General features: G+C 37.7%; 1 protein-coding gene across 1 annotated transcript in view; it reads left to right on the forward strand.

Moving 5' to 3' along the window:
- SLC5A8 (solute carrier family 5 member 8) overlaps positions 1 to 26724 on the forward strand; it is a 62211-nt gene extending 35487 nt beyond the window's left edge. The window contains exons 10-15 of the mRNA XM_060164976.1: positions 717 to 784; positions 15797 to 15883; positions 17941 to 18146; positions 22813 to 22916; positions 26262 to 26341; positions 26599 to 26724. Of these exons, the coding sequence (XP_060020959.1) occupies positions 717 to 784; positions 15797 to 15883; positions 17941 to 18146; positions 22813 to 22916; positions 26262 to 26341; positions 26599 to 26724 (671 nt within the window). The remainder of the gene's footprint in view (positions 1 to 716; positions 785 to 15796; positions 15884 to 17940; positions 18147 to 22812; positions 22917 to 26261; positions 26342 to 26598) is intronic.
- Positions 26725 to 27196: the final 472 nt, after the last annotated feature.

Consider the following 27196-nt stretch of genomic DNA (forward strand, 5'->3'; position numbering starts at 1 on the left):
TTGAGTCGGGGATCTCTGGGAGAGCTCCGGCTGATTGATATTAAATGGGGCCAGGAGGTGTCTGGTGGACCAATGTCCTGAACTCAGCCCTCCCACCTCAGAGGCTCAGGCCTGACAGCCGGCCAGAGCACCAAAACCCTGTCAGACACACGGCTCTGAGAAGCAATGGCATGCTGGCATGCAATCTGGGAAGGATGTAGGACATCAGTAGAACCGGTGATGTTCTAAGCCAGGCCAGAGGTTGGAAGACTTTTTTAGATTGCTGATTTGTTGTAAAAGGATATAACTCAAAAACAGCCAGATGGAAGAGATGAATATGGCAAGATATGGGAAAGGGCATGGAGCATCCATGTCCTCTCTGAGCATACCACGTGTTCGCCAACCCAGAAGCTCCCTGAACCTTCCTTTACCAACAAATGTTTATGGAGGATTACATTAATAACACAATAGTTATTAGGTTTTAACTCTCTATAGTTAATTTTAGGAAATCTTTACCTATATAACCTAATGTAATTAATCCCGGGCCACAATATCAGTGTTTTCTTTCCTCTTTGCATACTAGTTCCCTTTCCTTTTTTAGCTGGCTCTGAGGTAGGTGGCCATTCTTTATTATAGTCATATTATGTACTTTGAATCAAGGTGTGATAGCTTATTCTATTGAGAATTCTAATCCTCTGAGTCTGGATTTTACAATGGCTTTTACATCATCCATCTAGGTGTGCTGTTTGGAGCTTTGTGTATTGGAATGGCTGCGCTGGCATCACTAATGGGAGCTCTGTTGCAGGTAAGAGCTAATCCTGGAAGGTTTGAGTCATAATCACTAAATTCTTCTTCTTTTCCTTTTTTTTTTTTAAGTGTTGATGTGACCATCCTTACAGACTTTTCTCTCTATATGTCTACACATAGACATACCAAGGAACATAGATGACTAAATTCTTTAAAAAATTTTTGTTAATTAATCTTTCCATTTTGAGATCATTATAGATTTACATGCAATACTAAGAAATAATACAGAGAGATCCCATATACCCTTTACCCAGTTCCCTCAATGGTATGAGACCTAGGTTGATGTTCTTTTTTTCCCTTTTCCCGGTGGATGTCCTGTTGCTCTAACACCACGTGTTGTGAAAGCTGTCTTTCTTCCATTGAATTGCCTTTGCACCTATGTGAAAAATCAGTGGGGCATATTTGTGTGGGTCTATTTGTGGTTTCTTTGTTCTATTCCATTGATCTATGTGTCTGTCCATCTGCCAAGATCATACAGTCTTGATTACTATAGCTCTGTAATAAGTCTTGAATTCAGAAGTACTGATTCCTCCCACTTTATTCTTATTTTTCAAAATTGTTTTAACTGTTCTAGTTCCTTTTCCTTCCCATATAAAGTTTAGAATAATCTCTATATCTAAAAAAAATCCTGCTTAGTTTTTGATAGGATTGCCTTAAACCTGTAAAACAATTTGGGAAGAACTGACATTTTTACTGTGTCGAATCTTTTAATCCATGAACGTAGTGTATCTCTTCATTTATTTAGATTTTCTATGATTTCTTTTCCACCACTACTGTGTAATTTTCATATACAAGTCATGTTTATATTTACTTAGATTTACACCTAAGTATTTCATTTTTTTTGAGTGATTGTACACGGTATTGTATTCTTAATGTTGGTGTCCATGTGTTTGTTATTATATAAAGATACAATTGATTTTTATATATTTGTTTGTATCCTGTGACCTTGCTGAACTTATTAGTTCCTGGGATTTTCTACAGATAAAATTATATCATCTTCAAATTGGGATAGTTTTATATCTTCTTTTCCAATCTGTATATGTACCTTTAATTTCCTTATTGCCCTGGCTTCAACTTCCACATCATGTTGAATAAGAGTGGTGAAAGTGGACATCATTGCCTTGTTCTCCAATCTGAATGAGAAAAGCATTCAGTGGTTCATTCTTGAGTACATTACCTGTAGGATTTTTGTACATGCCCTTTACCAAATTAAGGAAATTCCCCTCTAAAAATGAGAGTTTTTATCATGGATGAGTGTTGAATTTTGTCAAATGGTTTTTCTGTACCATTCGATATGACAATATGATTTTCTTCTTTAGCCCTTTAACATGGTGTATTATGCTGATTGATTTTCAAATTTTAAGCTGGCATTGCATTCCTGGAATAATCTTCTCTTGGTCATGGTGTATAGTTATTTTTATATATTGCTGAACTCTCTTTGCTGATAGTATGCTAAGAATTTTTGCATCTATATTCATGAGAGATGCTGATCTGTGGTAATACTTTTTTGTAATGCCTTTTCTTGGTTTTGGTGTTAGGGTCATACCAGCTTCATAAAATAAATTGGAAAGAGTTCTCTCCTATTTTCTGGAAGAGATTGTGTAAAATTGGTGTTAATTCTTCTTTAAGTGTTTGGTAGAATAGTCTAGTGAAACCATCTGGGCTTGGGGGTTTCTTTTGTGGGAGTTTAAAAATTATGAATTCAGTTTCCTTAATAGTTATAGCTGTTCAAGTTATCTGCTTCATAGTGGATGAATTATGGTAGTTTGTGTTTTCGAGGAATTGCTCCATTTCATCTAAGTTGTCAAATTTAGGTGTGTGGAATTATTCATAGTATCCCCTTATTATACTTTTGATGTCTGCAGGGTTTTTAGTGATATCTCCTGTTTTATTCATAATATTGGTAATTTTATCTTTTATCTCTTTTTTTAGTCTTGCTAGAGGTTTGTCAATTTTTATTGATATTTTGAAAGAACTAGCTTCTTGTTTCATTGATTTTCTGTATCGTTTTTCTGTTTTAAATCATTGCTTTTTAAAATTATCTTAATTATTTTCTTCCTTCTGCTTGCTTTGGGTTTATTTTGCTCTTCTTGAGGTGTGACACTAGATTACTGATTTGAGACTTTTTTGTAATGTGTGCACTAATTGCTAAAAATCTCCCTCTCAGCACTTTTAGCTATGTACCATAACTTTTCATATTTTGTATTGGAGTTTTAAAATTTCCTTTGATATGTCCTTTTGACCTGTAGATTATTTAAAAATATGTTACTTAGTTTCCAATTGTTTGGAGATTTTCCTGTTATCTTTCAGCTATTGATTTCTAATTTCATTCCAATGTGGTCAGAGAACACATTCTGTATGATTTTAATTCTTTTAAATTTGTTGAGGTCTGTTTTATGGCCCAGGATATAGTATTTGGGTATCTGTTACATGGGCACCTGAAAAGAATGTGTACTCTGCTGTTAAGCATAGTGTTCTACAGGGGTCAGTTAGATCCTGCTCATTGATGGTGCTGAGTTCTTCTGTATCCTTCTGATTTTACGCTTATTTGTTTTTATCAATTGTTGACAGAAGTGGTGAATTCTCAACCTATAGTGTGTAGCTGTCTCTTTTCCTTTTAGTTCTATTAGTTTTTGCTTGTATTTTGCAGTTCTCTTGTTTGGTGCATATACATTTAGGATTTCGATGGCTTCTTGGTGAATTAGTCCTCTTATCATTATACAATGTTCCTCTCTGATAATTTTCTTTGTCTGAAAACTACTTTATCTGATATTAAATAGTTAATAGTACTCCTGCTTTCCTTTGATTAATGTTTGCATGATATCCTTTTACTTTGAACTTGACTATATCATTATATCTTAAGTGAGTTTTTTGTAGACAGCATATAGTTGGGTTATGTTTTTAAATTCATCCTGCCAATTTCTGTCTTTTTATTGGGGTACTTAGACTTTTAAAATTTAGTATAATTATTGGAATATTAGGGCTTAAGTCTGCTGTTTTTTGTTATGTTTGTTCTTTCTGTTTTCATTTTTTTAAGTGGGATACTTAAACATTTTTTAGAATGCCATTTTGATCTATCTATATTGTTTTGAGTTTTCTCTTAGTGTAGCATTTTCATTTGTTGCTTTATGTGTATATACATAACTTATCACAGTCTACTTGTTTTGTCCTTTTACCAATCCGAGTAAAGTATAGAAATCTTACCTCACTTCTGTCTCTTTACCCAGTTTATAACACAACTGTCTTAAATATTTACTCTGCATACATTTTGAATTACATTAGACGGTGTTATAATTTTTGCTTCAACAATCAAACATGATTTAGAAAACTCAAGAGGAGGAGGAAAGCCTATTATATTTATTTTTGCTTATTGTGTTCTTTCTTTCTTCCTGATTTCTCAAGGTTCCTTCTTTTACCATTTCCCTTCTATTTAGAGAACTTCCTTTAGCCATTCCTTTAAGATAAGTCTGCTGGCAACAAATTTTCTTAGTTTCCCTTTATCTGAGAATGTATTGATTTCCCCTTTATTCCCAAATGATATTTTTGCCAGGTATAGGATTCTGAGTTGACAGGTCTTTTTTTCCAACACTTGAAAAATATTGTGCTGCTTTCTTCTGGCTTCCATTATTTTTAAGGAGAAATCTGCTGCCATTCTAATTGTTTTCCCCTATAGGTAAGGTGTCATTTTTTTTCCTCTGGCTGCTTTCAGAAATTTTTCTTTGAAGTTAGTTTACAGAAGTTTAATTACGATGTGTCTTGGCATGTTTTTCTTTGGGTTTATTCTGTTTGTAGTTTGCTTAGCTTTTGAATCTGTAGGTTTATGTTTCTTGCCAAATTTGGGAAGTTCAAACATTATTTCTTTGAGTACTTTTCAGCCCCACTCTCTTTCTTTTCTTACCTAAGACTCTGATGACATGAATGTTAGATTTTTTGTTATATTCACACAGGTCCTGGTGACTGATTTTTAAGCCTATTTTCTCTCTGTTTTTTTCAGATTGGGCGGTTTTTATTGGTCTGTCTTCCTGTTCACTGATTCTTTTCTCTGTGCCCCCAATTCTGCTGTTGAACCTATCCACTGAGATTTTTATTTAAGTTATTATATTTTCAGTTCTAAAATTTACATTTTGTTCTTCTTTATATCATCTATGTTTTTGCTGATACTTTCTTTTTTTTTTTTTTTTTTTTGCTAAGGCCTTCTACTTTTTCATTTGTTTCAAGCATGTTCTAATTGCTGAAGCAGTTTTATCATGGCTGCTTGAAAATTTGTGAAATAATTCTAATATATCTGTCACTTCTCTATCAGCATTTATTGATTGTCTTTTTTCATTCATTTTGAGATCTTCCTAATTCCTGCTCTGAAAAGTGAACTTCAGTTGAAACCTGGACATTTTTATATTATGTGGTGAGACTATAGATCTTACATGCACCTTCTGTTTTGGTTTTCTTTCTCTGATACCACTTCAACAGTGTAAGGGAGGGAGCTGTCTCATTACTGCCAGGTGGATGTAGAAGTCCAGGTTCCCAAGTTGGCCTCTGTTGACATCCAGGGGAGGAATTTCTTATTTTGCTGGTTGGGAACAATCTCCACTGACATCATGGTGAAGGTGGTCTTGTTCCTGCTGGGCAATGGTGAAAGTCCTGATTCTCCATTAGGCCTCCTATGACATTGCCTGAGCAGGGAGGGAATGGGGTGCCTTGTTATAGGCTGGTGGGGGATGGAATCTAGGCTCCCTACTTTGCCTTTTCTGGCATGTGTATGTGGGGGAACAGTTTATTCTGTGGCATTTGGCTGGAATTGAGCAGTTATTATCTAAAAGTTTTCTTTCTTGCTAAGTTGCTCCTTTTCTGGTCTTTGCTGGATTTTTTTGGCCTGCACATATTGTCATTTCTGGATTGCCAGCTTCTTCAGCTCTAAGACTGGGATATGTGGGCCAAAAAGAAAACTCAGAGACCTCACCATTATATTGTTCTTCAGGTCCCGAAGTCCTAGCTAGTCTGCCGTCTTCTCTTGACCTTTTAGATTCTTCTTATGTTTGTTTCATATGTAATGTCCAGGAGTCTTAGTTTTATTAGCAGGAGGAATAGGGAAAAGTACACGTACTCCATCTTCCTATGAGTGGAAATAAATTTTTTATTGCCTAAAGAGTCCTTCATGTCTTGTGGCATTTGCTAAATTTTTGTTAGAGAGCATTTTTGTGTTGGAAAACTGTCTTGCTTCTTTGGAAGTGTTGGAATGGAGAGGACAGACTAATCTTTGGAATAGCCTGTTTTTTTAAAAAATATTTATTTATTTATTTACTTACTTGGTTGTGCTGGGTCTTAGTTGAGGCAGGTGGGCTCCTTCGTTGTGTCAGGTGGGCTACTTCGTTGCAGCATGCGAGCTTCTTAGTTGTGGCATGCATGTGGGATCTAGTCCCCTGACCAGGGATCAAACCTGGGCCCCCGGCATTGGGAGTGTGGAGTCTTATCCACTGCGTCACCAGGGAAGTCCCCTAACCTCTTCTTTCTGAACCTTGAGTGGACTTCACAGTTTTTAGCATCCAAGCCTCAGCATGGACTCTTCCCCCTGTCTGGAGTACCCTTCAACTGTCTAAGTCTTATTTGTTCTTCAAGTTTCAACTTAAACATTATTTTTCAAAAAGGCCCTTTCTGTTCCCTGGATAGGTTTGAGTTCCCCTCTACCAAATGTTCCCAGAGCACCTTGTATTTCTCGTATCATCCCCATTACAATACTTTATTGCAGTTACTCATTTAATGTCTGTTTTACTAAATAGTTTATAACTCCATGAAGGTGAGGATTATGACATTGTTCTTTGATACTGTATCAAATACCTGGTGCCTACTGCAGTGTCCAGGACAAAGTAGACATTCTACAAATTCAGGTTGAATGTACCTATTTATGTATTGGTTCATAAATATCTACTTATCTGATCACACCTAAGTGGTCCATGAAACTTCCATGGCCACCTGGGCTCCAACTCTGGGACCAGGACCCAGAAGGTTAATGCTGGACACAGCAAGTCCTCCAGGCTCCTGCTCCAGGCTCCTGCTTCAGACCCAACTTGGGTCCTTTCTGGTTGGTGGTTGCTTAGGGCATACCAGTTGTTAAAATAGTGTGACCTCATTCTGATTATATGAATTAGTGAATGAATGAATTAGGTCCAGAAGCTCTAAGCTTACCTGGTACAACTAAGCCATAACCACCAAAACTCCTCTTTGTGTGCTTTCCTCCATAGTCTGCATTATTACTTATAGTTCTTATTGTGGTTGATTTCCCCTTTTTCATATACCAGCTCTGGCCTGAGTATAGGTAATGAGATATTCTAGGAGAGTCATCATAGCTCCAAGGCAACTCTTCCTTGCTTTCTCTCTAGCCAAGGTCTTATTTCCTGAGATGGGTATTTTGGGGGGTATATTCCTTATATCTCCAAAACTGGCTCTAGGTCACACTGTCACAGTGACCACTACATGGGCCAAGTGACTTCTTTCACATTTTGCATAAAGTCTACCTTCCTTCCTACTGGACTCTGGTTCAAGAGATGCTGTGAAATGACTCCTTAGGATCATATCCTGAGTCCATATCCTCCTCGAACACTAGTTCTCCTCTGTCATAATATCCTCACTCCTTTCCCTAGTCCACGAGGTAAGCTTCTTTTTTTTTTTTTTAACCCAGGACTGCAGTCTGTATGCTCTAAAATTTTTCTTGAGCATATATATATATTTTTTGATTTATTCATTCTGTTCTATCTGTCACATTTACTCTGTGGACAAACCTGTGTGTCCCTGATTCTTCTTTTACAGTTCTGTCCACTTTCAAAAATTAGCCATTTGAATATTGGGAACACACATCTCTTGAAAGTTTCAGCATTTTGCATTTCTCTGTTCTTCATACTGTACATTTTATTTCACTATCATGATTTTGGCATCTCTACATCAAAGCAAAGATTGCAATTAGTAAGGTTTAAATCTTTCTACATGACTTGATCAATCTTTTTTTTTTCTTTTACACCTTTATTGGAGTATAATTGCTTTACAATGGTGTGTTAGTTTTGGCTTTATAACAAAGTGAATCAGTTATACATATACATATGTTCCCATATCTCTTCCCTCTTGCATCTCCCTCCATCCCACCCTCCCTATCCCACCCCTCTAGGTGGTCACAAAGCACCGAGCTGATCTCCCTGTGCTATACAGCTGCTTCCCACTAGCTATCTATTTTACGTTTGGTAGTGTATATATGTCCATGCCACTCTCTCACTTTGTCACAGCTTACCCTTCCCCCCCCCATATCCTCAAGTCCATTCTCTAGTAGGTCTGTATCTTTATTCCCGTCTTACCCCTAGATTCTTCATGACATTTTTTTTTCTTAGTGTCCATATATATGTGTCAGCATACGGTATTTGTCTTTCTCTTTCTGACTTACTTCACTCTGTGTGACAGACTCTAGGTCCATCCACTTCATTACAAATAGCTCAATTTCGTTTCTTTTTTTTTTTTCCTTCTTTTTTTTTATTTATTTATTTTTTATTTTTTTTAACATCTTTATTGGAGTATAATTGCTTTACAATGGTATGTTAGTTTCAGCTTCACAACAAAATGAATCAGTTATAAATATACATATATTCCCATATCTCTTCCCGCTTGCGTCTCCCTCCCTCCCACCCTCCCTATCCCACCCCTCCAGGCGGTCACAAAGCACTGAGCTGATCTCCCTGTGCTATGCGGCTGCTTCCCACTAGCTAACTACCTTACTTTTGGTAGTGTATATATGTCCATGCCTCTTTATCGCTTTGTCACCGTTTACCCTTCCCCCTCCCCATAGCCTCAAGTCCATTCTCTAGTAAGTCTGTGTCTTTATTCCTGTTTCACCCCTAGGTTTTTCATGACATTTTTTTTTTAATTCCATATATATGTGTCAGCATACGGTATTTGTCTTTCTCTTTCTGACTTACTTCACTCTGTGTGACAGACTCTAGGTCCATCCACTTCATTACAAATAGCTCAATTTCGTTTCTTTTTATGGCTGAGTAATATTCCATTGTATATATGTGCCACATCTTCTTTATCCATTCATCTGTCGATGGACACTTAGGTTGCTTCCACGTCCTGGCTATTGTAAATAGAGCTGCAATGAACATTTTGGTACATGACTCCTTTTGAATTATGGTTTTTTCAGGGTATATGCCCAGAAGTGGGATTGCTGGGTCATATGGTAGTTCTATTTGTAGTTTTTTAAGGAACCTCCATATTGTTCTCCACAGTGGCTGTACCAATTCACATTCCCATCAGCAGTGCAAGAGTGTTCCCTTTTCTCCACACCCTCTCCAGCATTTATTGTTTCTAGATTTTTTGATGATGGCCATTCTGACTGGTGTGAGATGATATCTCATTGTAGTTTTGATTTGCATTTCTCTAATGATTAAGGATGTTGAGCATTCTTTCATGTGTTTGTGGCAGTCTGTATATCTTCTTTGGAGAAATGTCTATTTAGGTCTTCTGCCCATTTTTGGATTGGGTTGTTTGTTTTTTTGATATTGAGCTGCATGAGCTGCTTGTAAATTTTGGAGATTAATCCTTTGTCAGTTGCTTCATTTGCAAATATTTTCTCCCATTCTGAGGGTTGTCTTTTGGTCTTGTTTATGGTTTCCTTTGCTATGCAAAAGCTTTTAAGTTTCACTAGGTCCCATTTGTTTATTTTTGTTTTTATTTCCATTTCTCTAGGAGGTGGGTCAAAAAGGATCTTGCTGTGATTTATGTCATAGAGTGTTCTGCCTATGTTTTCCTCTAAGAGTTTGATAGTTTCTGGCCTTACATTTAGGTCTTTAATCCATTTTGATCTTATTTTTGTGTATGGTGTTAGGGAGTGATCTAATCTCATACTTTCACATGTACCTGTCCAGTTTTCCCAGCACCACTTATTGAAGAAGCTGTCCTTTCTCCACTGTACACTCATGCCTCCTTTATCAAAGATGAGGCGACCATATGTGTGTCGGTTTATCTCTGGGCTTTCTATCCTGTTCCATTGATCTATATTTCTGTTTTTGTGCCAGTACCATACTGTCTTGATTACTGTAGCTTTGTAGCATAGTCTGAAGTCAGGGTGCCTGATTCCTCCAGCTCCATTTTTTGTTCTCAAGATTGCTTTGGCTATTTGGGGTCTTTTGTGTTTCCATACAAATTGTGAAATTTTTTGTTCTAGTTCTGTGAAAAATGCCAGTGGTAGTTTCATAGGGGTTGCATTGAATCTGTAGATTGCTTTGGGTAGTAGTCATTTTCACAATATTGATTCTTCCAATCCAAGAACATGATATATGTTTCAATCTATTTGTATCATCTTTTATTTATTTCATCAGTGTCTTATAATTTTCTGCATACAGGTCTTTTGTTTCCTTAGGTAGGTTTATTCCTAGATATTTTATTCTTTTTGTTGCAGTGGTAAATGGGAGAGTTTTCTTGATTTCACTTTCAGATTTTTCATCATTAGTGTATAGGAATGCCAGAGATTTCTGTGCCTTAATTTTGTATCCTGCTACTTTACCAAATTCATTGATTAGCTCTAGTATTTTTCTGGTAGCATCTTTAGGATTCTCTACATATAGTATCATGTCATCTGCAAACAGTGACAGCTTTACTTCTTCTTTTCCGATTTGGATTCCTTTTATTTCCTTTTCTTCTCTGATTGCTGTGGCTAAAACTTCCAAAACTATGTTGAATAAGAGTGGTGAGAGTGGGCAGCCTTGTCTTATTCCTGATCTTAGTGGAAATGCTTTCAGTTTTTCACCATTGAGGACGATGTTGGCTGTGGGTTTGTCATATATGGCCTTTATTATGTTGAGGAAAGTTCCCTCTGTGCCTATTTTCTGCAGGTTTTTTATCATAAATGGGGGTTGAATTTTGTCGAAAACTTTCTCTGCATCTATTGAGATGATCATATGGTTTTTCTCCTTCAATTTGTTAATATGGTGTATCACGTTGATTGATTTGCGTATATTGAAGAATCCTTGCATTCTTGGAATAAACCCCACTTGATCATGGTGTATGATCCTTTTAATGTGCTGTTGGATTCTGTTTGCTATTATTTTGTTGAGGATTTTTGCATCTATGTTCATCAGTGATATTGGCCTGTAGTTTTCTTTCTTTGTGACATCCTTGTCTGGTTTTGGTATCAGAGTGATGGTGGCCTCGTAGAATGAGTTTGGGAGTGTTCCTTCCCCTGCTATATTTTGGAAGAGTTTGAGAAGGATAGGTGTTAGCTCTTCTGTAAATTTTTGATAGACTTCGCCTGTGAAGCCATCTGGTCCTGGGATTTTGTTTGTTGGAAGATTTTTAATCACAGTTTCAATTTCAATGCTTGTGATTGGTCTGTTCATATTTTCTATTTCTTCCTGATTCAGTCATGGCAGGTTGTGCATTTCTAAGAATTTGTCCATTCCTTCCAGGTTGTCCATTTTATTGGCATAGAGTTGCTTGTAGTAATCTCTCATGATCTTTTGTATTTTTGCAGTGTCTGTTGTTACTTCTCCTTTTTCATTTCTAATTCTATTGATTTGAGTCTTCTCCCTTTTTTTCTTGATCAGTCTGACTAATGGTTTATCAATTTTGTTTATCTTCTCAAAGAACCAGCTTTTAGTTTTATTGATCTTTGCTATAGTTTCCTTCATTTCTTTTTCATTTATTTCTGAACTGATCTTTATGATTTCTTTCCTTCTGCTAACTTTGGGGGTTTTTTGTTCTTCTTTCTCTAATTGCTTTAGGTGCAAAGTTAGGTTGTTTATTCGAGATGTTTCCTGTTTCTTAAGGTAAGATTGTATTGCTATAAACTTCCCTCTTAGAACTACTTTTGCTGCATCCCATAGGTTTTGGGTCGTCGTGTCTCCTTTGTCATTTGTTTCTAGGTATTTTTTGATTTCCTCTTTGATTTCCTCAGTGATCACTTCGTTATTAAGTAGTGTGTTGTTTAGCCTCCATGTGTTTGTATTTTTTACAGATCTTTTCCTGTAATTGATATCTAGTCTCATAGCATTGTGTTCGGAAAAGATACTTGATATGAGTTCAATTTTCTTAAATTTCCAAGGCTTGATTTGTGACCCAAGATATGATCTATCCTGGAGAATGTTCCATGAGCACTTGAGAAAAATATGTATTCTGTTGTTTTTGGATGGAATGTCCTATAAATATCAGTTAAGTCCATCTTGTTTAATGTATCATTTAAAGCTTGTGTTTCCTTATTTATTTTCATTTTGGATGATCTGTCCATTGGTGAAAGTGGGGCATTAAAGTCTCCTACTATGAATTTGTTACTGTCAATTTCCCCTTTTATGGCTGTTAGTATTTGCCTTATGTATTGAGGTGCTCCTATGTTGGGTGCATAAATATTTACAATTGTTATATCTTCTTCTTGGATCAATCCCTTGATCATTATGTAGTGTCCTTCTTTGTCTCTTCTAATAATCATTATTTTAAAGTCTATTTTGTCTGATATGAGAATTGCTACTCCAGCTTTCTTTTGGTTTCCATTTGCACAGAATATCTTTTTCCATCCCCTTACTTTCGGTCTGTATGTGTCTTTAGGTCTGAAGTGGGTCTCTTGTAGACAGCATATATATGGGTCTTGTTTTTGTATCCATTCAGCCAGTCTGTGTCTTTTGGTGGGAGCATTTAATCCATTTACATTTAAGGTAATTATCAATATGTATGTTCCTATTCCCATTTTCTTAATTGTTTTGCATTCATTATTGTAGGTCTTTTCCTTCTCTTGTGTTTCTTGCCTAGAGAAGTTCCTTTAGCATTTGTTGTAAAGCTGGTTTGGTGCTGAACTCTCTCAGCTTTTGCTTGTCTGTAAAGGTTTTAATTTCTCCATCAAATCTGAATGAGATCCTTGCTGCATAGACTAATCTTGGTTGTAGATTTTTCTCCTTCATCACTTTAAATATGTCCTGCCAGTCCCCTCTGGCTTGCAGAGTTTCTGCTGAAAGATCACCTGTTAACCTTATGGGATTCCCTTGTGTGTTATTTTTCCCTTGCTGCTTTTAATATGTTTTCTTTGTATTTAATTTTTGACAGTTTGATTAATATGTGTCTTCGCGTGTTTCTCCTTGGATTTATCCTGTATGGGACTCTCTGTGCTTCCTGGACTTGATTAACTATTTCCTTTCCCATTTTAGGGAAGTTTTCAACTATAATCTCTTCAAATATTTTCTCAGTCCCTTTCTTTTTCTCTTCTTCTTCTGGAACCCCTATAATTTGAATGTTGTTGTGTTTAATATTGTCCCAGAGGTCTCTGAGACTGTCCTCAGTTCTTTTCATTCTTTTTTCTTTATTCTGCTCTGCAGTAGTTATTTCCACTATTTTGTCTTCCAGTTCACTTACCCGTTCTTCTGCCTCAGTTATTCTGCTATTGATCCCATCTAGAGTATTTTTAATTTAATTTATTGTGTTGTTCATCATTGCTTGTTTCATCTTTAGTTCTTCTAGGTCCTTGCTAAATGTTTCTTGCATTTTCTCTATTCTATTTCCCAGATTTTGGATCATCTTTACTATCATTATTCTGTATTCTTTTTCAGGTCGACTGCCTATTTCTTCTTCATTTGTTAGGTCTGGTGGGTTTTTATCTTGCTCCTTCATCTGCTGTGTGTTTTTCTGTCTTCTAATTTTGCTTATCTTACTGTGTTTGGGGTCTCCTTTTTGCAGGCTGCAGGTTTGCAGTTCCCGTTGTTTTTGGTGTCTGTCCCCAGTGGCTAAAGTTGGTTCAGTGGGTTGTGTAGGCTTCCTGGTGGAGGGGACTAGTGCCTGTGTTCTGGTGGATAAAGCTGGATCTTGTCTTTCTGGTGGGCAGGTCCACGTCTGGTGATGTGTTTTGGGGTGTCTGTGGACTTATTATGATTTTAGGCAGCCTCTCTGCTAATGGGTGGGGTTGTGTTCCTGTCTTGCTAGTTGTTTGGCATAGGGTGTCCAGCACTGTAGCTTGCTGGTCATTGAGTGAAGCTGGGTGTTGGTGTTGAGATGGAGATCTCTCGGAGATTTTCACCATTTGATATTATGTGGAGCTGGGAGGTCTCTTGTGGACCAGTCCTGAAGTTGGCTCTCCCACCTCAGAGGCACAGCACTGACTCCTGGCTGCAGCACCAATAGCCTTTCATCCACATGGCTCAGAATAAAAGGGGGAAAGTGAAGAAAGAAAGGAAGGAAGGAAAGAAGGAAGGAAAGAAGAGCTAAGATAAAATTTAAAAAAGTTATGAAAATAAAAAATATTAAGAAAAAAAACAGAACCCTAGGACAAATGGTGAAAGCAAAGCTATACAAACAAAATCTCACACAGAGGCATACACATACACACTCACAAAAAGAGGAAAAGGGGATAAAATAATAAATCTTGCTCTGAAAGTCCACCTCCTCAATTTGGGATGATTCGTTGTCTATTCATGTATTCCACAGTTGCAGGGTACGTGAAGTTGATTGTGGAGCTTTAATCCGCTGCTTCTGAGGCTGCTGGGAGAGATTTCCCTTTCTCTTCTTTGTTCGCACAGCTCCCGGGGTTCAGCTTTGGATTGGGCCCCGCCTCTGCGTGTAGGTCGCCGGAGGGCGTCTGTTCTTCGCTCAGACAGGACGGGGTTAAAGGAGCCGCTGATTCGGGGGCTCTGGCTCACTCAGGACGGGGGTAGGGAGGGGTGCGGATGCGGGGCGAGCCTGCGGCGGCAGAGCCCGGCGTGACGTTGCACCAGCCTGAGGCTCGCTGTGTGTTCTCCCGGGGGTGTTGTCCCTGGATCCTGGGACCCTGGCAGTGGCGGGCTGCACAGGCTCCTGGGAGGGGTTGTGTGGATAGTGACCTGTGTTCGCACACAGGCTTCTTGGTGGCGGCAGCAGCAGCCTTAGCGTCTCATGCCCGTCTCTGGGGTCTGCGCTGTTAGCCGCGGCTCGCGCCCGTCTCTGGAGCTCCTTTAAGCAGCGCTCTTAATCCCCTCTCTTCGAGCACCAGGAAACAAAGAAGGAAAAAAAAGTCTCTTGCCTCTTTGGCAGGTCCACACTTTGCGCCGGACTCCCTCCCTTCTAGCTGTGGCACACAAACCCCCTGCAGCCTCTGTTCACGCAGCCAAACCCAGTCCTCTCCCTGGGATCCAACCGAAGCCCGAGCCTCAGCTCCCAGCCCAGCCCGCCCCGGCGAGTGAGCAGACAAGCCTCTCTGGCTGGTGAGTGCCGGTCGGCATCAATCCTCTGTGCGGGAATCTCCCCGCTTTCCCCTCCGCTTCCCTGTTGCTGCGCTCTCCTCCGCCACCCGCACTCTCCGCCGGCGAAGGGGCTTCCTAGTGTGTGGAAAGCTTTCCTCCTTCACAGCTCCCTCCCACTGGTGCAGGTCCCGTCCCTATCCTTTTGTCTCTGTTTATTCTTTTTTCTTTTGCCCTACCCAAGTACATGGGGAGTTTCTTGCCTTTGGGGAGGTGTGAGGTCTTCTGCCAGAGTTCAGTAGGTGTTCTGTAGGAGTTTTTCCACGTGTAGATGTATTTCTGGTGTACCTGTGGGGAGGAAGGTGATCTCCGTGTCTTACTCTTCCGCCATCTTCCCGATTCCCCCCAATCTTTTTTTTAACCATACTTCTCATTCTAGTTTTATCCTTAGGAAATCAAGGATAGCATTGGGTTTCATTGCCACCTCTGGTCTCTTAGCAGTACTTACCCACAATCTGCTTTTGCAGGGGATTTTGAGACTACCAAGGCACAAAGAAGTGATGTGGTTGATTATTAGTATCTACAAGAACAATACCAGGAGGAGCAGTGTCCCTCTTGTCTCATGATTCTCTAACCTCTTTGCATTTTGCTTTTCTTATTGAGGGTACTTGAATGAGCTGATGGAACTTGCGACTGAGAAGAAGCTTCCAAGTTCTCTTTGTCAATGGCAAGGCTGCCATGAATGTCAGGAGGAGGCTGAATACTTTAAATCCTCATCCTGATGAAATTAAAGCATTTTAACTTTGGATTTGAGATTGCTAACTGATGACTTTTTATTATTTTTGTAGGCCGCACTCAGCATATTTGGCATGGTTGGGGGACCACTTCTGGGCTTATTTGCTTTGGGGATTTTGGTTCCCTTTGCCAACTCAATAGTAAGTATTAAAAATGAATATGTGTAAAGCCTACTTTTCCAACTGCAGTAGCGCCTCTATAATTTTTTTCTCAATTGTAAAGATGTGGTTCCTTTGATATTTGTCATTAGTGACCTGTCTGGATGTCTTAAATTACTCATATTGACTTTGCTGGGATACACAATGAACGTACTATGCATTGGGACCCTGCATGTGTGAAACTAAATGGAAACTACCAGAATAATATATATTATGAATATCATACAATTAAATTATATAATAACATATTTATAAATACAATATATTATAGAGTATTATATAACATAACTAAAGGATATATATTATGAAACAATATACAATATGATATGTAATATATACTATAATATATATTATGAATATTATATAACTAAAGGAACAACATTTTGTACGCATCTACTTTTTCGCCGTTCTTGAAAATTAATCACTAGGATTTAAAGGAGATCGACAGGCTCAGATATGCAAGATTTCAGGGCAGTAGAGCTGAGGATACCTGACTAGCTGGAGTACAGTAAAGAGAAGAAATAGGATAAAATCTTCAGCACTTTGGTCAGAAAATTTACACTCCTGATATTTAAAGATGTAGCTCCGCCAACATGGTTTTAGACCCAAAGGAGTGATTATAACTGGGAATTGTATTCCGAAAGAGGTAATAGCTCATTTCTTCTACATAGACATATCTGTGCTTTGAGGCCAAGTTTTGTTTAGAATAAGTGAAATTGAAATTACTTCTCTGAAATCCAGGAGGAACTCCACTAGTTCAGTCCTGCTGTAAGCTGAAGTTCAGGGGAAGCTGGTAATGTATGTGTGGTTGTTTCAGACAGATGGGGAATAACTGCAGAACTATGACTTTACATTTAGAATTCCATTTTCCTCATGAGGCATTAGGAATTGGTAAGGCAGATACTAATAAGGGCTATTATCATCGTTATTATTGTTAACAATAATTCTCAACAAAGTGTCATATGAAAAGCTAGTTTGGCAGAAATTAATCAAAATGAAAGCGAGCAGTTTGTGTCCACCTCAGAATGTTGAAGCTTTGATGAGATTCTTTGCATTATGAAATGCATAGTGGTTTGTTGAGTGCCTGAAATGTTAAAAGAAGACTGACTTTTGATTTTTGACATTTATTTCCACCATGAGTTGCCTCCAGAAATGCTATAGCTGACTAGGTCCAACACGCCCTTAGAAGGGGAAGTAAGAACTGTTATTCCTGTCGTAATATCTGATCATTATTCTTAAAGAAAGGGGAGAAATTTCACCACAGAGGAAGGCGCTTCCCAGCTCAAGATTTGCTTTCATCTTCATCATTTGGAACTAGGGCTTAAATCATTCAAGGACTGACTGACTGATCAAAACTACTTGGATTACTGGTGAAAAGCAGGCAGGGGAACCCACGTCTTCCAAAGACTGGGAAACCAAATGTCTTCAGAGAGGAAATCTCCACTTATCTCTAGAGATGGTTTGGTTGTATGTAATGTACCATTGCAGTCATTTGTGAAAACAGCTGGCTATTTTCCCCTAATTTTCCTGCAGTACAGTTACAGACATGCATGTTGCTATGTATAGGAATAAATTCTGTGGATGTTTTCTTCTTCGTGTCTGTTGCTGCTCAGATGGCATGCCATTTTTTCATGGATTAAATGAAAATAGAGGGAACAGTTGGCCTGAAGTCAGCTGCATGACTGTTGTAGTTATTGGGTGTAAAGAGACAAGGAGGCCAAAACAGAGTGCTGGCCATGGAAACAGAGTGGAAGGAATGGAATTATGAGACAAAGGAAAAGAAAAATGGGCAGGAATTGGTGATTGGCGAGATAGAGATATGAATTATATGGGGGGTTCCAGAGACCCCAGGGCTTTGGGCTGAGGGACCAGGGACCCATGCTGCTCTTGGCAAGAGGCAAGGAGCTTACAGGGGAAAAGAGTTTTAGGAGGGGACTGGTAAATTTGGCTTGGACCATGTTGAGCTTAAGCTCCTAATGTTAATTTCCATTTCAAAGCAAACTGTATTATTTTTTTTGAGAAGTACTCCTGTTTTGCAGGGAGCACTTGTGGGTCTGCTGGCTGGATTTACCGTTTCTTTGTGGGTCGGAATTGGAGCTCAACTTTATCCTCCACTTCCTGAGAGAACTATGCCATTAAGCCTTGAAACCTACGGCTGTAACAGCACATACAATGGGACAGATTGGATGACAACCACAGAAGTGCCATTTTCTACCAGTGCTTTTCAAGTGTACAACGTTGAAAGGTACTGAACTGAGCTTTATACTGTTGTATTTTTTAAAATGTATGTGACAGGTAGAGAACCCCAGTTGCTTTTCTTGCCTTCAGTGCTGTGATTTTGCCTAATTCTGAAATGGGGAGAGCCCATGTGGCTTTCTGGCTATGATATTTTGTTCAGAAATAGCAAAAAATGCCCTATTTTCTTAGTTTCAATAGAAACATCTACCTCACCTACAGATGCAGAGGAGACTTGAATAGTAACAAAAAAAATTCTTTTACGGGTAAATGCTAATAAATACTGGCTCCAGTTGAATGAAAAAATGCCTCTGTACACTGAAAAACCTTTAAAATGAAAAGTAAAATGCTAAAAGACACATTGCATATATAGTTTTTAAAGTATAGCCTTTACCAGCTAAAAGCTACAGTATATCTAAATATGTTGGGTAATTGCTATTTGTTCAGTTTTAAAGATGCCATATCTTTAGAGCATTGGCAATAAGTCACAGCGGTGATCTTCCTGCTAGAGTTTTCAGTTATGCAGTACATTTTTGAGCTTTTGGATATTGATATTGTCTGATTTAATGAAATGATGTAGACCTTTTTTTATATCACTATTTCACTGCACAGTGGATGTGAGGGCAAGACTCCCCTTAGTGGATATATATCAATACATCTCCAGCCTTAAAGCACAAAACGCATGGATACATTTAAGGAATACAAAGATGAGGCCACTTCCCCTGAAGTATTGCCCCAGTTCCAGCTTGCCTAGAATGAAACCATTGGAGAATCATTCCATTTGAGACAAGACATGGCATCTCCCTCTTGAAATGGACACACTCCTGGGAGAAAGAATGTGACCATACATATAAACATCATTGGTGATTTATGTCCCAGAGGGAATTCAGCAGTGAGAACACTTGTCAGTGGGAGTTCAAGGCTGGTAAACTCTGCATGGGTAGAGAGAAAAGATAGTTCCAGAGCCTGAGGCATATATGGGGGAAGGTTTGACTAGGTGGGGTGCTGTGGTGAGAGGGGTGCACAGAAATACAGTGAGTAGTCCGGATAAGCATGAATGCACTAATGTGGGGGGGGTAGTCAGGAAGTCATTAGAGAGTGAAAAAGGGAGCAATTATTAATTAAGTGTAAGTAGGAGGACGTTGAAGTCGTGCTTTTTGTTTTACAATTTTGCTTAGCCTTTTTCCTGATTATGTAAATGTCTCTTTTAATTTAAAAGAGTAAAGCAAATTGGTTATTCGGATTTCTGAAACAAATAAATTAGCTGAGGTTTACTATGTGCCTGGTACCATAACAATCACTTTTATATGTTAGCTTATTTATAAAATAACTCAGCTAATAAACAAGAATTTTTGAGCATGAACTATGCACCCGGCACTGGGCTGACCATTTATGTAATATCCATAGACAGTCTTCCCCTCCCATCCACCGTGGTTCCTGCCTTCCAGGCAATTATAATCTAGCTGGAGAGAACATGCTACTATACACAAAACAAGGAACTCAGTACGCATGGTAAGTATAATAACTAGCTAATAACTAGTTGAAAGTATTTGTTAAAAGAATGATTATAAACAAAGTTGGAGTGTAGATTAGCACAGACTTCAAGATCTACTAATACTTGAAGAATGCAGAAGTTGGCTAGAGGAGAAGGTCTGGAAAGTTATTCTTGTCACAGAAACGACCAGAAGAGAAGTTGAACAAGAGAATAAACAATTAAACAATGTTGTGAACAGTAGTATTCATAGGCTCTCATGGGATCCAGGAGGAGGAAGAGCCTAACTCTTCCTGGGCGGAAGATGCTTCTTAGAGAAGTATTTCATGAACTGGAGTTACTCAGGTGAACAGGATTGGGCAGTGGGAACAAAAGGAGGATGGAGTGTATGTTGCAGAACGAAGGCAACATATGCAGAGGCATGAAGGCCTGAAGCCACATGGCATCTTAGGAAATCATGCATAGTTCAGTATGGCTAGAGTCCAAGGGGAATGAACGCACAGCTAAAGGTGAAATAAGATACGTTTTGGTTGCCTAAGTATTGGGTTTCAATTACCCAGATTCAGTTTTTATTTAAGTTTCTAGTACTTGATGGGTACATATTGGTAGCTTGTTGTGCTTTTAACTTGCATTTCCCTTATGATTAATGAAGTTCAATACCTTTTTACATGTTTATTGGCCATTCGTATAACTATTTTTGTGGCTTGTCTGTTGAAATCTTTGGTCCATTTTTAAATGGGTACTCTGTCCTTTTCTTATTTATTTAGGATTTCTTGATATATTCTAGATACAAGATAAGTTTTGAAAATATTTTTCTCCCACTCTCTGGCTTGCCTTTTTGCTCTCTTAGTGATGCTTTTTAGTGGTCAGAATTTCTTAATTTTAATTGAGTTCAACTTATCAGTCTTTTCCTATATGGTTAGTCCTTCGTGAATTCCGTTTAAGAAATCTTTGCCTACCCTGAGGTCATAAAGCTATTCCTCTATTTTTTTATTTAAAAGCTTTCTTGTTCTCCATTTCCACTTGGGAAATGTAATCCACTTCAGAAATGATTTCAAGTGATCAAGATTCATTTTTTCCCATATGGATATTCTTTTTTTTTGGACTAGAAGAACAGGTTTTTTTTTGTTTTTTTTCATAACTCACACACACACACTGTATTTTATTTTTACAAGAGATAAATAAACTGACACCAAGCATTGTAAATGGATGGCCACAACAAAAGCAACGATGATTGCAATTACCAAACACGAAACACACTCACTATGTCATAATACTGACATTCAGTCCAGTATCCTCCACTGTAACAGCTCCTTTACTTTGCAGTGAAAATTGATTTGTATATTTTTTGCCTCTGAGTCCTTGTGGGATTTTTTTTTATTCAAACAGAAAGTCACAAAAATTATAATCATCCTCATCAGTTCACTCAGTCCCATGTAATTAATTTTTTTTATCTTGATCTTTTGTTAGCACTTTTATGAATTCATCAGTTTTCCATTAGAGTTCTGAAAATGCTTATTCATTCAGTTCAGCAGTATAATCAGTTACCAGAAACCTGTACTTGTCAGAGTCTTTTCCATGAATTCCTTGAAGATGAAACCCTTTTCTAGGAACATTTTTGCAAAAGCATCAGAGTACACCCAGAACTGTCTGTAAATGACAAAAGACTTAAAAATGACCCATATGGATATTCTGTTAACCAAGCACCATTTATTGAACGGAGCCTCCTTTTACCCCACTTTGCAATGCAGTGGCAACTTTGACATAAACCAAATGTCTATTTTTCTGTGGGTCTGTTTTTCAGTTTTCTATTCGGTTCTATTTTGTTTGTCTTTGGCCCAATATATCACATTATCTTAATTTAACTAGCTCACCTCTATTTTTCCCTTCTTTCTGGGATGTTGGCTTCTCAAGTTCTAACTGCCATGATCTCTCTGAGGTCTTCAAAAACCTGCCTCCTCCCATTTCCCAGTTTTCATATTTTGTTCTTGGCAGGATGGTGGGTCTACTCTATCAAAGCTGAAAGTGGAATCTTAGAGCAATTGTTTTAGAAGCAGATCAGGTCATGTCACTCCTCCACTTAAAATACTGCAATATGCCCTCCAAGTTGATCCATGTTGCTGCAAATGGAAGTGAAATAGGTCAGACAAAGACAGATACTGTATGATATCACTTATATGTGGAATCTAAAAAACATAACATACTAGTGACTATAACAAAAAAGAAGCAGATTCACAGATATAGAGAACATACTGGTGGTTGCCAGTGGGGAGAGGGAAGGGGGAGAGGGGCAATATAGGGGTAGGGGATTAAGAGGTACAAACTACTAGGTATAAAATAAGCTACAAGGATACATTGTATAACATGGGGAGTATAGCCAATATTTTATAATGAATATAAATGGAGTATAACCTTTAAAACTTATGAATCACTATATTGTACACCTGTAACATATAATATTACACATCAACTCTAATAAAATGTAAATTTAAAAAATAAAAATAAAATAAAATAATAAAAATACTGCAATGTGTGCCGCTATCCAGAGAGTAAGGTCCAAACTCATCCAAGTCCTACGAAAAGACCTCTAGCTCATCTTGTACCATTCTATATCTTGTTCGTTATGCTACCGTCTGCTGGTGTTTACCTCTCTGTGGAATGCTTTCTCAAGAACTTTTGTTATTCAGATCTCAGTTCAAATGTCTCTTCTTCACAAAGACTTTCCCTGACCACTCCTTGTAGTGTAGTTCCTTTTTTCTACCCTGTTAATGTCACATTACCTTGTTTCATTTTCCTTATATACTTTCCACCAGTGGGAATTATGATGTTCATTAATTTGTTTACTTGTTCATTACATTTCTCTATTAGAATGTAAACTTTCTGAGGACAGGAACAACCTTATCCAGCTTTTTTATGGCAGACTTTCCAATAACAAGAACAGTACCTGGGACACAAAGCAGAGTTGAATGAATAAACATGGACATTTAGTATTCTAGTATGTGGTTAAGATTAAGTCATACTTTTAATTCCTGATCCAGTAAGATAAAATTGGAACAGCAGATGTGGACATTAAAAACATGATTAAATATTATATTTTGACTTTGCCATGAGGTTTATTGACACATACTGTTAGCTGCTAGTAGCATGCATGAAATCTTACGGTTATGCTTTTGCTCTCTCTTAGGACTCCACTGATGGATAACTGGTATTCTTTATCATATCTATACTTCAGTACTGTTGGAACTTTGGTAACGTTATTTGTGGGAATGCTTATCAGCTTATCAACAGGTAACTAAACATTAGTATTGCTGTATTACCGTTACATTAGTTTTTACTATATCTGTTTTATAAGTATTTATGTTATTTTACTATAGTCCTAACAACTAGTTTAATTATTTGTTCCATCTTACTCATGGGAAATTTTACGGCCTGGTCTTGAAAACAGAAGACCCACCTCAATTTGAATCTTTGTTATGCCATTTATTAGCTGAAAGAACTTATAGCTACTACATAGCTACTCTGAGCCTTAGCTATCCTATGTATAAAATGAGGATAATAATTGACCTGCCTATCTCACAGGTCTCTGTAAGATAAAAAATAAAAGGCTTGAAGAAATTGTGTATAGCTACTACAGTGCTAGGGATTTTACACATACCATTACAATAGCTCTGTGCCATGATCGTCTCATTGTCCTGCACTGACGCTTTGTAAAGAAGTATACACATGTAAGGAATAATAATTATGATCTTTATATCTAAACATAGTGTGAAGCCTTTCTCAGATGTTCATAACCTTTAAAAGAATAATTTTTAAAGGAAATCAAACCAATAATATAGCATACACAGCTCTCTGGGATTGCTATAGAACTGTTACCCTGGGACTTCATTTTGTCCTCGTTCTGTGAATTCTCTTGGTCTCCCTCCAGTGTTGGATTCCCTGCTGCCTGTATCCCATTACTCCTAATTCTTGTTTACACCCTCAACTGAATGGGGCACATCCTATAGCACATTCTTGAGAAAGGGTGGACAAGAGATCTTGGAAACATTGCATAGCTGAAAAAAAAAAAGTCTTTAATTCCTCCTTATGCTTGATAATTGCTGATAATTTGAGTAGAGAATCCTAGGTTGAGAGTAACTTTCTTGTTCCTGGAGGCTGTGTTACTTCTCTTCGACTTGCCTTGTTGCTGTTGAGAATACCAGTGCCCTGCTGCCTGCTGCCTGTTCGCATGTGACCCATTTCACAATGACTGCCTTGCCCTAGCCTCTCAGGAGGGTTTCAATCTGAAGACCCGTGTCCTGCAGTTCTAGGGCACTTTCCTATATTATTTCTTTTGTAATTTCCTGCCATTTTCTGTTTTCTCTTTCTGGAAACTCCTGTTAGTCATATGTTTTAAACTTGGACAGTCCTTCTGATTTTCTTATCTTTTCTCTCCTACTTTCCATCTCTGTGTCTCTTAGGTTTACTACATGGGTTATTTTTAAAATGACTTCTCCAGTAATTTTCAAAGGAGTGCTCTGATTCAGTTTTGAGAATACTCTGTAAGGGAAGGAGGGCAGGTAGAGGCTATTGCAGTAGCCCACGTGAGCAATCACGGTGGCGTGGAGCAGGGCAGTAGTGTGGAGTTAGGGAGAAGTGCTGGGCTCCCTAATTTCCTACGTTTCCTCACACATACACATCCAGCGCAACCAAGCAGGGGGAGGCAGCTCCCCTGCCTTCTTTATTCAATGTGTTATGACTCGTCGGAAATCCTATAATTTGTCCAAGTATGCCTGATGCCTTTGTTTGCTTTATGCTGTAAATCTACCAGCGTGGTGCTACTTTATAGAATTCTACCGTCTCTCATTGTTTCTTGGGACCTGGATAGCACTGTCTTTGAAACTTCTGTGATCCTTATATCACAGGATGTGTATTTATAATTAATAAATTATATTAATAATTAGTGGTGATATTAATATAATTGTATCAATGATTATATTAACATTATATAATTATAATTTAGACATTACAATTTATAATTATTGTAAACTTATAATAATGTTTGTAGCTATTTGTTACCTCTCAAACAGTTGTTTAAACTATTCTCTTTCGTTTCAAAAAGGACTATGCTTTTTCTCGTAAGTAAAATTTCCAGCACAGTAGGTTTACTCTCTTATCTGTTGTGATATATTTTAAGACAGATCTTAAACTTTTCTCACCAATAACCCAACTGTTCAGATCTGGAACACACCTAACCAATCTCCTTTTCCTATTTGACCTTTGGTCCTTTTTCAACCCTTTTTTTTTTTTCCTTTAAAAAAATGGGAGTGTCAGAGTACTCCCTCTGAGTGCTCCTTTTCCCCCCCTTAAATACTTTGATTCTGATAACCTTCTACAGCTTTATCTTTTGCTTTAAAAAGTGAAGGTGAACAGGCATCCAGTGATTAAAAAACACTTCAACTTCATTAATCTCATATATAACTTATTCCTACTTCATACCATCAGTGAGAACCTTGCAAAAAAAGTCTAGAAGCATAAAATCCTGATGCTCCTTGGGAAATATATTTAAAGATCTACTAGGATCACTGTAGGATACTAGGAATATGTAGGAATTCAGGCCAAACAGACTTGGTTGGCATTTCAGCTTCACCTAATCACAGATGGTGCACCATGAATGTGTCTCTTCACTGGTAAAGTGGGGTAAATATTTTCCTACCTAGACTATGAGCTATGAGTGCAGTGATTATTTTATTCATCTCTGTCTCTCCAGCACCTGGTAGAGTCTCTAGAACATGGTAGGCACTCAACGATACTGAATGAATTAATTTAAGGTCGAACCCATCTCCTGAACAACAGAGGTTCCCTTAATTAAAAATCTAGTATTTATACTAAAATGGTGTTTCTCAAACTTTAGAGGGCAGAAGAATCACCTTGGAAATTTGGTAAAAATCAGGACTCAGTGGCTTCACCCACAGAGGTTCTAATTGGGTCAGTCCAGGTTGGAATCCAGGAATCTGCATGTTCGGTACATCTCCTAGGTGATTTGGATAGAGGTAGTTGGAGAACAACTCTTTGAGATACACAGTTTTAAAACCTCCTCTCTGATTCACAAATAAAATACCGAGCCAAAGAATAATTTTTGTAGAGCAAAACTTTAGGGAAGAGAATTTGGATCAAACACCTATCATCATACTGGTTTTCATTTAAATAATTTATCCAACAATTCATAATTTCCTGCATTTCTTCACACATTCATAGCCACTAAACTGGGGAAGGACAACTCCATCATGCAGAGGTTTGATATTTTATTGGTAGATCATGAAGGATGCATTTAAACCAGTTTTCCTGCCAGTATTGGGCCAGATGACTCTTCCCTAGTTGATACCAGATGAGACAGTTGGCTTGCATTTAACAATCACCTTATTTATCTTTAAACACTAGACTCATATGTATCACTGACAGGCTTGCAGAATCTGAGACTGACTGAGGGAAGAGAAATGGTAAGCTAAGTCTCCAGCACTATTTAAAAGACTCTTTCTCTTTGTGTTTTATAAGTGCATAGAAGTGAATGTGCCCAAGTTAAATGTGTGTATGATGGTCCGTCACTGGGTAGTTACAGATATCTTTTTAACAATGTAAATAACGTATGTTTTTCAGGAGGAAGAAAACAAAACATAGACCCCAGATTCCTACTAACCAAAGAGGACTTTTTATCCAATTTTGACATTTTTAAGAAAGTGAGTTGGCTTTCTTTTTCCTTAAATTAGTAAGACTGTGCTTTTATCACCAAGACAGAATACTAGTTACTCCTCAGACTTTCTTTTGGACAAGGAAGGTATTTGCCTTCCTTTTTTAAATGATTTATTTCTGTTGTTTATCTTTGCCTCAATAGACTATGAAGCTGATTTAGAGAAAGAAAAGTAGTAATAACAATTATTTAGAGTTGAACGAACAGTTTCTTTTTTCTAATCACCATGTTAACATTTTCTTTTAGAAGAAGCAAGTTTTAGACTATAAATCTCATCCAATAGAAGATGATGGAAATGATAATCCTGGCTTCAACCATATTGAATTGAACTGCACAGATCAAAGTGGCAAGATCAATGGGACTCGTTTGTGAAGCAGCTGTGATGCTAAATTATCTTAAACAGTGTCCCAGTTTTATATGTTTTTTAAGATAATTGGATCAGGTTTAGATTTTTTTTTGTCCTATCATGAGTGTTTTGGGGGAACTTTGGGGGGGATACATTTTTGTTAAAGCAAATTTTGACTTTTACTTTCTATACTCATTAATTGATGCTACTCTGAATGTAAGAGTTTCAGCATCAGTATTTTCCTCTATCTCTCTACTATTATATCAGTGAAGCTGTAGTTGTGCAAGTTGTGCAAGTTTTGAAAGTTGTGACTACATATGTGCTGAAAAGCTAATACACACATATACACACATACTCGATGGTCAAAAGCATATTCTTAAATTAGGGCATCATTAAAAATATTTCCCTGCATTTGGTGCTAGCATATATTTTGGAGTTTGCCAAAATCATAATTGATATTGAAAAGGACCTTTCTCCCTCCTACCACATACTCTGTTC

Source organism: Lagenorhynchus albirostris, chromosome 11, assembly GCF_949774975.1.
Source record: "Lagenorhynchus albirostris chromosome 11, mLagAlb1.1, whole genome shotgun sequence".
In the NCBI taxonomy this organism is placed as follows: Eukaryota; Metazoa; Chordata; class Mammalia; order Artiodactyla; family Delphinidae; genus Lagenorhynchus; species Lagenorhynchus albirostris.